This window comes from Oncorhynchus masou, chromosome 10, assembly GCF_036934945.1.
Source record: "Oncorhynchus masou masou isolate Uvic2021 chromosome 10, UVic_Omas_1.1, whole genome shotgun sequence".
Classification (NCBI taxonomy): Eukaryota; Metazoa; Chordata; class Actinopteri; order Salmoniformes; family Salmonidae; genus Oncorhynchus; species Oncorhynchus masou.
In genome coordinates, this window is record NC_088221.1 from 5,668,704 (window position 1) to 5,681,788 (window position 13,085).

The window sequence follows — 13,085 nt, forward strand, 5'->3', positions numbered from 1 at the left end:
ATTCTGGCAGAGAAAACTGCACTCTGGTAGCTAGCTAGCTAACGACCTGCTTGCTACTAAAGTTTAAAAAAAATAAGTTTTAAAACCAAGAAAACAATATATAATCTACCTCCTCCATCTCCTAATTTGAATTGAATAATATCCCCCCAAAAATCAACTCTCAATCTCAATCTGTCCAACAATGTCACCAACTCACCAAGCTTCTAAACCACACATGCATAGTACTAAGTTCACTCTCTGATGGACAACATGTCAGTTCATACTGCAAAGTCTTTGATTGGTTGGAGGATGTCGTCTGGAAGTCGTCCTAATTACCATAGGTCTGTGGAAGGGGGTGAGCAGCATGAGCAATATATGTTTTGTATTGAAGTCAATGTAGCCAGAAGAGGATGGAAATGGAGGATGAGAGGTTGGAAAATAGCTGTCCTCCGGGTACAACATGGTGCTACCCTAGACAAAAAAGCTGTTGAGACCACTCAAATCAAATCAAATGTATTTATATTGCCCTTCGTACATCAGCTGATACCTCAAAGTGCTGTACAGAAACCCAGCCTAAAACCCCAAACAGCAAGCAATGCAGGTGTAGAAGCACGGTGGCTAGGAAAAACTCCCTAGAAAAGCCAAAACCTAGGAAGAAACCTAGAGAGGACTACTGTAGACATTCATTTCAAAACAGTGTCTTTTAATCAGGTATTTGGCAATATATATTTCGTATAGTTTTATCTTAAAAGGATAACTTTTTATTTTATTTTTAAGGTTAAACTTTTTAATTATATTACATTTTTCAGAAATTCACTGAGTAAGATGGTCCTCCCCTTCCTCCTCTGAGGAGCCTCCACTGGTAGAATGTTATATATTCTGTGTCAATTATCCACTCTATGTGTAGGAAACATCAAAAACACCACGAAAATCACCAGGAAGTCCATCCAAGAAAGCACAAAGGTAAGACATGAAATATAAAATGAAATAGCAGGGTTTACATCCAGTTCAATAAATCAATCCCGATTTCCTGTGGTGGTTCAAAGACTAATCAATTGTCAATGTGTCTTTTGTTTATTGACTGTGATTTGATTGTCTGCTTGTGTGTTATTTTTGCATGTTTGTTAATACCACCCGGTTTGACCACTAGACCAAGAGGAGTTGCACGTAGCCAACACCACTTCCAGTGGCCTGACCCTGCGCTGGGCCAGCCCGGACCCCAAGCTCATAGCCTACTTCGAGGTGGTGGTGACGCGCCTGCGCGACCACACACTGGTGCTGAGGAGGAATGTGACAGGCACGGAGCTCACTGTAGGCGGCCTGGAGAGCTCCCAGACCTATCACGCCGTGGTGACCACACGCACCGCCCAGGGCCACGTTGCGGCCACACACAAAGGCATTATTACCACCAGTAAGTCCATGAACATACCACAGTGATTGTCTGGTGTGCTTAGGTTACCTGTTTTACTCTGCAATGGTGATGTCAACCTGAAATCCATAGTCAATGATCACAGTTTCGCCAGAGCGATTGATTGTTATGTGTATACTGTACAGTAGGCCTTTATTATTCTGAAAAATAAGATTTCAAAATGATTGTTATTATGATAATTAAATGACTATTGGTTTATTGTTGTGGAACATCCAAGCAATGATTAAAGGGGCTTTTCCTGTTTCGTCAATATTCTTTTTGGCGTTCATATATTTTATTGGAATTTGTACCTTTTTGTAATGTAAGACAAAACAAAACAAGTCACCTGTTGGCAGACAAAGCCACACAACATCCATAAATATTGTTTTAACTGAATCCACTGACCACTATTATGTAATGTCTGATTGGACAGAAGCAGCAGCAGAGCATAAGATCGCTGCTCCCATGGAGGTGACTGGTATCATAGCCACTACACCACTGGACAAACCAGAGATTGGTGAGTGACACTTGTCGTGTGTGTATTTATGTGTGTGTGAGCGAGCGAGAAAGGTGGTTGGCGTAATTTAAAGCAGGATTTCTTTAAACAGTTGGCTGATTTATTTGGCATTGAGGATAATTGATTTGTCCCATGGGAACTTGCAATTCAAACTCTAAAAGAGCCAGCCTCTACTTTTGAGAAGCTTTCCCCTTTGTTTCTATCTAAATGGTCTCTAATGAGAATTCATTGTGTTTGGATTGTCATTGGCAGCATTGTTGTTACTACAATTAATCCAACAGTATGGAGCAGCATCACTCTTCAAAGCACATTAAGCTTTATCACACATGATGCTCCATTATTTTCAAGTTAAAAGCCCACTCATATATACTTAGTTTAAAATATGAAATATGTCTGTAAATATCACAGAGTGGGCCTTAAAGAAAATAACAAATGGGCTTTTAATATACACGGAATGTACAAAACATTAGGAACACATTCCTAATATTGAGTTGCACCCCCTTTTGCCTTCCGAACGGCCTCCATTCATCGGGGCATGGACTCTACAAGGTGTCGAAAGCGTTCCACAGGGATGCTGGCCCATGTTGATTCCAATGTTTTCCACAGTTATGCCAAGTTGGTTGGATGTCCTTTGGGTAGTGGACCATTCTTGATACACATGGAAAACTGTTGAGCATGAAAAACCTAGTAGCGTTGTAGTTCTTGACAGATGACATTGATAAGGGATCATAGATTTCACCTGGTCAGTCTATATGATGGAAGGAGCAGGTGTTCCTAGCAGGTGTTCCTGTGTTTTGTATACTCAGTGTGGAGCCAAGAAGTCCAGAGGAGAATATTACTTAACCTCTAGCATCGAGCAATCCCGTATCCGGGAGCGTAATCATAGCCTCAAGCTCATTAGCATAATGCAACGTTAACCATTCCCGAAAATCGCAAATGAAATGAAATAAATATGCTAGCTCTCAAGCTTAGCCTTTTGTTAGCAACACTGTCATCTCAGATTTTCAAAATATGCTTTTCAACCATAGCTACACAAGCATTTGTGTAAGAGTACTGATAGCTAACATAGCATTAAGCCTAGCATTCAGGAGGCAACATTTTCACAAAAACAAGAAAAGCATTCAAATAAAATAATTTACCTTTAAAGAACGGATGTTTTCAATGAGGAGACTCTCAGTTAGATAGCAAATGTTCAGTTTTTCCAAAAAGATGATTTGTTCATCACGTTTGGCTAAGAAAAAAAAACGAAAATTCAGTCATTACAACGCCAAACTTTTTTCCAAATTAACTCCATAATATCGACAGAAACATGGCAAACGTTGTTTAGAATCAATCCTCAAGGTGTTTTTCACATATCTATTCGATGATAAATCATTCGTGGCAGTTGTCTTTCTCCTCTGAACCAAATGAAAAGTGGACGCAGCTGGAGATTGCGCAATAATTTCGATGGAGGACACCAAGCGGACAACTGGTAAATGTAGTCTCTTATGGTCAATCTTCCAATGATATGCCTACAAATACGTCACAATGCTGCAGACACCTTGGGGAAATGACAGAAAGTGTAGGCTCATTCCTGGCACATTCACAGCCATATAAGGAGACATTGGAACACAGTGCATTCAAAATCTGGTGCATTTCCTGTATGAAATTTCGTCTTGGTTTCGCCTGTACCATTAGTTCTGTGGCACTCACAGATAATATCTTTGCAGTTTTGGAAATGTCAGAGTGTTTTCTTTCCAAAGCTGTCAATGATATGCATTGTCGAGCATCTTTTTGTGACAAAATATCTTGTTTAAAACGGGAACGTTTTTTTATCCAAAAATTAAAAGAGTGCCCCCTATATCGAAGAAGTTAATAAACAACAGAACTGTTCACTGACAGACAATATCTTCAGTATTATTTTAGTGCCTGTAGCTTTTGCAGTGAGAGACCAAAAAAATAATAAGTAGGTTGCAGGACCATCAGAGCTGTAAACTTGCAATATCTGCAGTCTATTTTTCAGTGCAAAACCTACAAAGTCTAACATGTCTTGTGGAAAATAACTTCATTGATGAAGATTTATGGCTCACATGTTGAGCCTTGGAGTGAGGCCACTGCAAGCGCTCCCTTATGGTAGAAATATAAGGTAGTAATAGCTAAGAGGTGAGGTCATCTACAATAGTTGTCATAGTGACTGCTGATGTTTTATTTATAGACATACTGTATATATTCATGATCTATGTACATGTCATATGATATATACTGTATATATTATGTAAATACACTACCATTCAAAAGTTTGGGGTCACTTAGAGCTGTCCTTGTTTTTGAAAGAAAATAAATTGTCCATTAAAATAACATCAAACTGATCAGAAATACAGTGTAGACATTGTTAATGTTGTAAATGACTATTGTAGCTGGAAACTGATGATTATTTGTGTAATATCTACATTGGGGTACAGAGGCCCATTATCAGCAACCATCACTCCACGTTGTGTTAGCTAATCCAAGTTTATGATTTTAAAAGGCTAATTGATCATTAGAAAACCCTTTTGCAATTATGTTAGCACAGCTGAAAACTGTTGTGCTGATTGTCAATAGTAACATGATATATTAGCCCTATGTAATGTGCAAAGCAGAAAGGACTTTATCGTAGCGTGGTTTTGACAGGTTCGCTTGAGTCCAAGACTGTGGATCAATTAATGTACTTTCTCAGCATTACCCGAGAGGTACTTGTGGAGTTGTCTCAACAGGATTAGGTACAGATGGTGGTTTCGCTGCATATCACGGAGATCACACAGCCACAGACCTAATAAATTACTAAAATGTACTAACATTAACGTGTATTAACTCTGATAGCAACATCGTTAATGGAAGAGCAGTTTATTGAATATGGCTATTATTCTTTCATCTCAACAATTCACCAATAGAAACCTACGCTACTGTACAACTTCTACCTTTTCCACTCAACTCACAATGAACAATTTACTGTTCAAAACTTCTCACAATATTAATTGCAGATGTTCAACCACTGTAATGTGCAATAGTCCTACTAATTAATTTTCACGAGTTTCATTTACCAGCAATGAGATACATTTAATTTCCTAACAAATGTTCTGCTTTCACTTTTCAAACACTTCTAGCCATTAACAATTTCATTACATATGAATTACTTACTGTTTAGTGATGGCTGACAACTGGCTCACAGTAACTCAAATATGCTTTTAGATGGGTGATGTTCATCATAACCATACTAATACCTCTCTCCTCTCTCTTACCCCTCTTGTGACTGGTCTTGTTTTTGCATGTTCTAGCTAACGAGCTCACAGACCCATGCTCTCTTGACTTTGACCCTGGATTGGCGTGCAAAAACCATCAGGCTAAGTGGTTCTTTGACAGAAAGAATGGGATCTGTACCCAGTTCTGGTATGGTGGTTGTGAAGGCAATGGCAATAGGTTCGAGACTGAAGCCCAGTGCTTGAAACGCTGCATGAGGTCAGGTGAGTGGTCCTTGTTGCCAGGTTTTCTGAAAGCTTGTAGAGGCTCTTTGCACCTGACTGGTCTAATTTGACAAACTAACTAAGTAGCCAATTGTTGACTGTCTTTTGCTTAATAACAGCTGTTTTAAGCAGTCCTGATAGCTCATGTCATGCTTTTGAAAGCAAATGCATATTATGTTGGTTAGCTAGCTGATAAGCTAACCATGGTACTGTTGTATATTGTTACTTGAGTGTTATTTCATGTGACATACACCGAAGTCACCTATCATGACTGTACACAACATATATTATATCATGCTATCACACTGTAAAAACAGCTCTATGACATATAGTTCAATTAAAGTGTTATGGGTTGTTGTAGATCAGTTGGTAAAAGGTTGACTTCAGAAACTCTTTTTTCTTCTTATTCTACATCACCAGAACCTCAGCAACAAGTGGAACAGCTTCAGACTGAGATCCTTTCAGCTCCCGGTAAGTAAAGCCATTAATATACACTGAAAAAAATATATATAAATGCAACAATTTCATAGATTTGACTGAGTTAGAGTTCATATATGGAAATCAGTCAATTTAAAAAAAAAATGAATTAGGCCCTAATCTATGGATTTCACATGACTGGGAATACAGATATGCTTTTGTTGGTCACAGATACCTTAAAAAAACAGGTATGTGCGTGGATCAGAAAACCATGCAGCACACAACACATCTTCTTCGCATAGAGTTGATCAAGCTGTTGAGTGTGGTCTGTAGAATGTTGTCCCACTCCTATTAAATGGCTTTGCGGACTGGATATTGGCGGGAACTGGAACACACTGTCATAAACGTCGATCCAGAGCATCCCACACATGCTCAATGGGTGACATGTCTGGTGAGTATGCAGGCCATGGAAGAACTGGGAGATTTTCAGCTTCCAGGAATTGTGTACAGATCCTTGCGACATGGGGCTGTGCATTATCATGCTGAAACATAAGGTGATGGCAGTGGATGAATAAAAGCGACAATGTTTCTCAGGATCTCGTCACAGTATCTCTGTGCATTCAAATTGCAATTGAAAAATGCATTTGTGTTCAGTGCCCATACCATAACTCCATCACCACCATGGGGCACTAATCACTCGCCCACATGACACCATACACTCTGTCTGCCATCTGCTCGGTACAGTTGAAACCGGGATTCATCTGTGAAGAGCACACTTCTCCAGCATGCCAGTGGCCATCAAAGATGAGCATATGCCCACTGAAGATGGTTACAACGCCGAACTGCAGTCAGGTCAAGACCCTAGTGAGGACTACGAGCATGCAGATGATGGTTTCTGACAGTTTGTGCAGAAATTATTTGGCTGTGCAAAGCCACAGTTTCATCAGTTGTCCAGGTGGCTGGTCTCAAACATTCTACAGGTGAAAAAGCTGGATGTGGAGGTCCTGGACTGGCGTGGTTACACATGGTCTGTGGTTGTGAGGCCAGTTGGAAGTACTGCCAAATTCTCTAAAACGATGTTGGAGGTGGCTTATAGTAGAGAAATTAAAAATACATTACCTGGCAACAGCTCTGGTGGACATTCTTGAGTTGCCAATTTTCACCCTCAACAGTTTCCCATCTGCTATCAAGAATGGTTCTCCACCCAAAGGACACCCAGCTAATGGCAGGCCAGTAGTCAAAGAGGGTCATTGATGAAAGAGGAAAAAAGAGGCCGACAAAGCAACACACCGGCTACAGTTAGTCAACTGACAGTCCAGTACAACATTGGTGCCCAAAGAACCATAAAAGAATACATTTACACAAAAGCGGTATGGCAGCCCACGACCTTACATAGTTCCACTTTTTTCAGCAAAAAACAAGGAATTGCAGTTGCAGTGGATCGAAAACACTGGACATGGAGGTTGTAAAAAAACATTGCCTGGTCTGATGAATCCCGGTTCCTGCTGTTTCATGCTGATGGGAGGACTAGGCTATGGAGAAAACCACATGAGTACATGCATCCATCATTCCGCATGTCAACATTGCAGGCTGGTGGTGTGAGGGTGTGGGGTATGTTTCCATGGCATACATTGGGCCCCTTGATAAAAGTGGAGCAACGTTTGAATGCCATAGGATATCTGAACATCATTGCCAGGTGCATCCCTTCACGGCAGCAGTGATTCCATCTACAAATAGATTTTTTTTCAGCAGGATAATGCCCCATTCCACAACGCTAGGATTGTCCAGGAATGGTTCCACGAAAATGACAGTGACTTCAGATTTCTGCAGAGGCCTTCCCAGTCACCAGATCTCAATCCAATTGAGAATCTGTGGAATGAGCTATTTGGAGTAGAGATCCACAACCAGCCAACTTGACACAACTGTGGGAAGCATTGGAGTCAACATGGGCCAGCATCCCTTTGGAATGCTTTTGACACCTTGTAGAGTCCATGCCCCGACGAATTGAGGCTGTTCTGAGGCCGAAATTGGGTACAACTCAATAGTCCTAATGTGTTGTACATATATGCCATTTAGTAGATACTTTTATCAAATGCAACTTAGTCGTTAGTGCATACAATTTACACATGGGTAGTCCCAGGAATCGAACCCACTACCCTGGCATTACAAGCACCATGCTCTAACAACTGAGCTACAAAGGACCACTATTCTCAGACTATGGTGGAAAAAACATGCCTCACATTTAGTTGTGGTCTCGCATCTTAATACATTACAGACTGATCCATTCCAACTACCTCTGTAGAACATATGACCGGCTTTGATCGCTGTTGAGTGCGTCATCCAAATGCTTTGCGGTTCAGCCGACATAAACATGAAAGCATTTCCTCCTAACCAACATGTGTAGGTTTCAGGCAGGCAACTCTGACTCTCAACTGAAACATGATTTAAATTCAGTCCTCTTGCCCAGATCCGTTGAAAACGTGATATATAATCTCTACTGTAGCAGGTTATATACATTGCGTAACACAATTTTCTCGGTCTGTGTTCACTTTGGAAAGAAAGATTCCCTTTGTGTCTGGCTATAAACCCTCCATTGCCTCTGAATGAAGTATGGAATGAGTGAAAAGCCAAGCATGGAGAAAGGGAAAGTTATACTTTAGTCTTCGCTGAGACCGGGCCAAGTCATAAGCGTGGAGCAAATTAATGAAGAGGGCTATTCTTTGTATGGTTCATTGTGTTTTGGACTAGTGAACTTTGCAAAAATGAGCCTGATTAAGTGGTTCACTGTCAGGCTTAGTTTTCCTAGGTCTTGGCCTAAATGGGCAGCAGAGAGTTCTTATTATGATCTGTAGTACTGTAAACTATATTCGAGATCTTGAGTTTGAAGAAGGAATGGCTTGTGGTGGGGAGTGCTTTCTCTCAAGTTGTATATCATATTCACCTCTATGTTACAATTAATATCCATTTGGATCAACTATTGGATCATACAGGCATCCCCAAAAACACGTGGACAAATATTCAACATAAACAGATGTCATGTTAATGGATAACAGATGTCCCTGTTTTGTGTTATCCTGAAATGAATTCCAACATGTCTCCACAAACAAAAACTGACAACATGTTTATTGACATTGGATGTCATTCAATGTTCATTCCCACTGCATGAAGCATGTTCTGTACACACTACACCTGCAAAAACATGTCCTTAGCTACACCATTGTATTATATCCTAACAGTGTACCTTTTCAGAGCAGTGTTCTGCGGTGTCCTTGCTTTCTTATGTGCACAATGCATAGGCTTTGGCTAAACGGCTTAACCCTGGTTTTCGAACCATGTTGGACACATATTCATTGGCCTGCCTATTCTCGCCTCCCTCACAGCAACCTTGACAGGAGTGGAAATCTGTCAGCTCCCCAAAGAGGAAGGCGCATGCGCAAAGTTTGTTCTCAAGTGGCACTACGATGCACTCAGCAAGAGCTGCACACGCTTCTGGTACGGAGGCTGTGGCGGCAACCAGAATCGCTTCGAAACTCAAGAGGAGTGTGAGAAGGCCTGTGGAAAAGCAGGTGGGTCTAGCTAGTCATATATCTGTGTGTGTCTTTGTCTGTCTCTGCTATTGCCTGTCCATCTATTTTTCCATTCATTCATCTAGTCTGCCTATTTGTACAATAATTATATTTAGTTGCTGGTGTCTTTCGAACTGTCGATATGTCCCATCTATTTAGTCATCGGTCTGTATACACTGAGTATACAAAACATTAAGAACTTGTTAAATCCACTTCAATCAGTATAGATGAAGGGAAGGAGACAGGTTAAATAAGGATTTTTAAGCCTTGAAACAAGTGAGAAATGGATTGTGTGTGTGTGCCATTCAGAGGGTGAATGGGCAAAGCAAAATATTTAAGTGCCGTTGAACCGGGTGTGGTAGTAGGTGCCAGGTGCAACTGTTTGTGTCAAGAACTGCAACGCTGCTGGGTTTTTCACACTCAACAGTTTCACGTGTGTATCAAGACTGGTCCCCCACCCAAAATGCAACTCCATTTTAGGAAAGTGTTCGTAATGTTTTGTATACTCTGTGTATTTATCTAGTAATCTAACCGTCGGCTGTCAACTCACCTCCTTGTAGTTAGATATACACTATATATAAAAAGAATATGTGGACACCACTTCAAATTAGTAGATTTGGCTATTTCAGCCATACCCGTTGCTGACAGGTGTATAAAATCGAGCACATAGCCATGTAATCTCCATAGACAAACATTGGCAGTAGAATAGCCTTACTGAAAACCTGTTCCATGTTCCATCTGTCAATCCACCTAAAATGAATTTCTCAGGGACAGACATGCTATTGCAAATATTCTGTATGTGTAAATAAATGCTCAGTGGAGTTTTCCTTCAATCTTGTCCTGAGGGCAGCTCTACCTCGAGGGCAAAAGACATGGGATTGGTTGGATGAAAGCCGCGCAAACCCCGAGCGGCACTCACAGCGACGAGTGAGAATGAAAGGAAAGAGAAGAAAAGGCTCGCTAGGTGGTAGGTTGGTGGTAGAATGGGGGCGTAACAAAGGTTTCTATATGCAAAGTTGCTCTTTCGAATCTTACCACAACCCCTAACCTTTACCAATAACATTTATTTTATGAACTTAACCCAACACCTAACCCTAACCTTAGCCAATTGGGATTACGTTTCTAAACTTAACCAGTCACATTTCATGACTAACGTTAACCAATCACATTTAATTCTGCCCTCGCGGTAGACCTGCCCTCAGAACAAGATCAAATAAGGGAAACTCCAAATTGCAGGGAGAATTGGTGTTGTGTTAAAATCATGTTTGTCTTCTTTCCTGCTTTTCACCGACAGCACCTGTCAACCAAGGAGTCATTGCCGCAATACGAACATAGGAGGACATTGATTCATTGTCAACATATTCCTCTTCTGAGATTCGGAAGAAAACCAATTCAAATGGCCAAAGAAAAGCTATACCAAAGGAAAGGTGGCTGCACTGGATTCCATGAACAGGATTTGATCAAAAACAATCTTGAAGTAGTCTTTTTCACAAAATGAAAGCAACACAATTTGCTGCATGATTTTTCCTACTGGTGCTACATAGTTTTTTTTAGTTCTCTGATGGAGTTGCAGAGTACATCCAGTGTTTGTAATGTAAAAAATTCTGCAACAGTTACACCATATGTTTAACATAAAATAATAACTCATGAGAATAAGGTTTTATAATTAAAATGTATGTGTATGACCATTTTGGGACAGAGATTATCAATAAATCGTTATTTACACACACACACACACACACACACACACACACACACACACACACACACACACACACACACACACACACACACACACACACACACACACACACAGGTCCACAATGACTTTGAAAGGGTCATCATAGGTTTATTTTACTTCACTATATAAGTAAGTAAGCATTTCACTGTTAATCTACACATGTTGTTTACAAAGCATGTGATGAATAACATTTGATTTGATATATCCCCCAATTTACTTTCCCTCACCATGCCAAATACTCTCCTAGTTGCAGAGTTCACGCTGATGCTAACACAAGTCCTACCTGGCAGTGTGTATATAATGAGTTCAACCAATTTCTCAGCTTCAAAAGGAATTCATCATGTAACGTCAATGCACTTCTGGAACCACTGCCTCAAACACATGTTCCAGTTTTTGAATATGGAATGTACTTGTCAAGCTGTTTTTTGTTTTGTTTTACTAAACTTTGTGTTTCATCTGGGAACGGGGGAAATAAAAATGAATTAGACTTTCTAATAAACTCGAGCATTGAATTTCTTCTTTTTGATCTCTTGAATCACCAACTATGCAACACGCTGTGTATCTAACATCAAAACATAGAATCAAAGAGCAGAAGACTGGAGAAAATGCAGAGGGAAGGAATTAAAACAATGAAACTATTTTTGAACATGGAAATCAAATGGACAGGACTGTGTAAAAGAGGAAATTCAGGGTCTAGGCTGTAAGACTGAAGGAAATCTGGTACATGACTCAATTTGAGAGCAAAGCCCTTGTAAAGTACTGACTGTTCCTTGGGGCCTGTGAAATGTCAGAGTGACCAAGAAAGAGACAAAGGCCAAAAGCGAAAAAGGAAGATCTTAAGCACAACAAATTCTAGCATATTGCATGAATTGGATTTGTAACATATCACACAAATTGCAAAATTTGTGTGATATCATACAAATTGTTACATTCATATCACACCAAATGAATGGTGTAGTACACAATTGGATGACTTAGTAAACAAATAAAGGGGGTTAGTTTCGGCTCGTGAGCACCACTTTCAAAACGACTGTCTGAAATTATACAAAAGTTTGTGAGTGCACCTTTAACAGAGTGTGTGTGTGCATCTGATACTGACACAACATAGGGTAATTTTGTATAATTTGTGAGAGGAGTAGGAAAAGGTCCAGCAAAGCACTTACAGAAGTCACTTGAGTTTAGGGATTGATCATCTAACCAGTAAAGAAGTTGAGATGGGACTACTAGCACCATTTAAGTATTATATTCCACTGTTGAAAATAGAATTGCCATGGTATGATTGGCTTACTACTGTACTCATTAAGTTGATGCACTCATCTTCTAAGTGATCAAATTCACGTTCATTGTGACGAGAAAGTATTTATCTGTGGTCTATTATTGATCTTCATTACAACATCAACTTGTCTTGACCTGTCTCGCTAAGTAGGACTGGTACACCATACTTTTTATGTCTCTGTGTCCAGTATGAAGGAAGTTAGAGGTAGTTTCGCAAGCTAATGCTAACTAGCATTAGCGCAATGAGCAGATACCCATAGACTTCCAGTCACTGCGCAAATGCTAGTTAGTAATCCTCACGCAGAGACATAAAAGTGGTATCCGCGACTTCATCTGACTACCTGGAAAGTAGATAAAAACTGCCAAAATCCCGAAGTATCCCTTTGTGTGTATGAAAGCGACACTGACCCTTTCATGTCATAGGCAGAGATAATGGTGGCCTTGTCCAAATAGTTTACAGTGAGCCTCTCACCTTTGAACCACTGTAAGTCTGCACATTTTGTCTTGCACTTTCATGCTGGCTACAAAGAATATCCTGAACATTCACAAGTCACGTCCAAGGAGCTCAAACTGTTCCGGGGACTGTGGAGGAAGAGGTGAATTATGGATTTGAACTTAGTAGTCTTAGGGGGTCACTGGCCCCCTTCTCCAACTCAGCACAGTATCTCCAGATGTCCTGCCTCTGCAGTAGTTTTGATGGCCA

At 40.3% G+C, this 13,085-nt stretch overlaps 1 protein-coding gene across 5 annotated transcripts in view; it reads left to right on the forward strand.

The window, feature by feature from the left end:
- Nucleotides 1–11,619, forward strand: part of LOC135547075 (collagen alpha-3(VI) chain-like) — an 88,116-nt gene extending 76,497 nt beyond the window's left edge. For 3 of the 5 annotated variants that reach the window (XM_064975709.1, XM_064975710.1, XM_064975714.1), the window contains 8 exons: nt 887–942; nt 1,130–1,390; nt 1,821–1,904; nt 5,198–5,383; nt 5,804–5,854; nt 9,181–9,366; nt 10,217–10,333; nt 10,661–11,619. In XM_064975709.1, the coding sequence (XP_064831781.1) occupies nt 887–942; nt 1,130–1,390; nt 1,821–1,904; nt 5,198–5,383; nt 5,804–5,854; nt 9,181–9,366; nt 10,217–10,333; nt 10,661–10,701 (982 nt within the window). In that variant the 3' untranslated portion in view covers nt 10,702–11,619. The remainder of the gene's footprint in view (nt 1–886; nt 943–1,129; nt 1,391–1,820; nt 1,905–5,197; nt 5,384–5,803; nt 5,855–9,180; nt 9,367–10,216; nt 10,334–10,660) is intronic. The other 2 variants (XM_064975712.1, XM_064975713.1) reach the window with 2 other exon arrangements.
- Nucleotides 11,620–13,085: the final 1,466 nt, after the last annotated feature.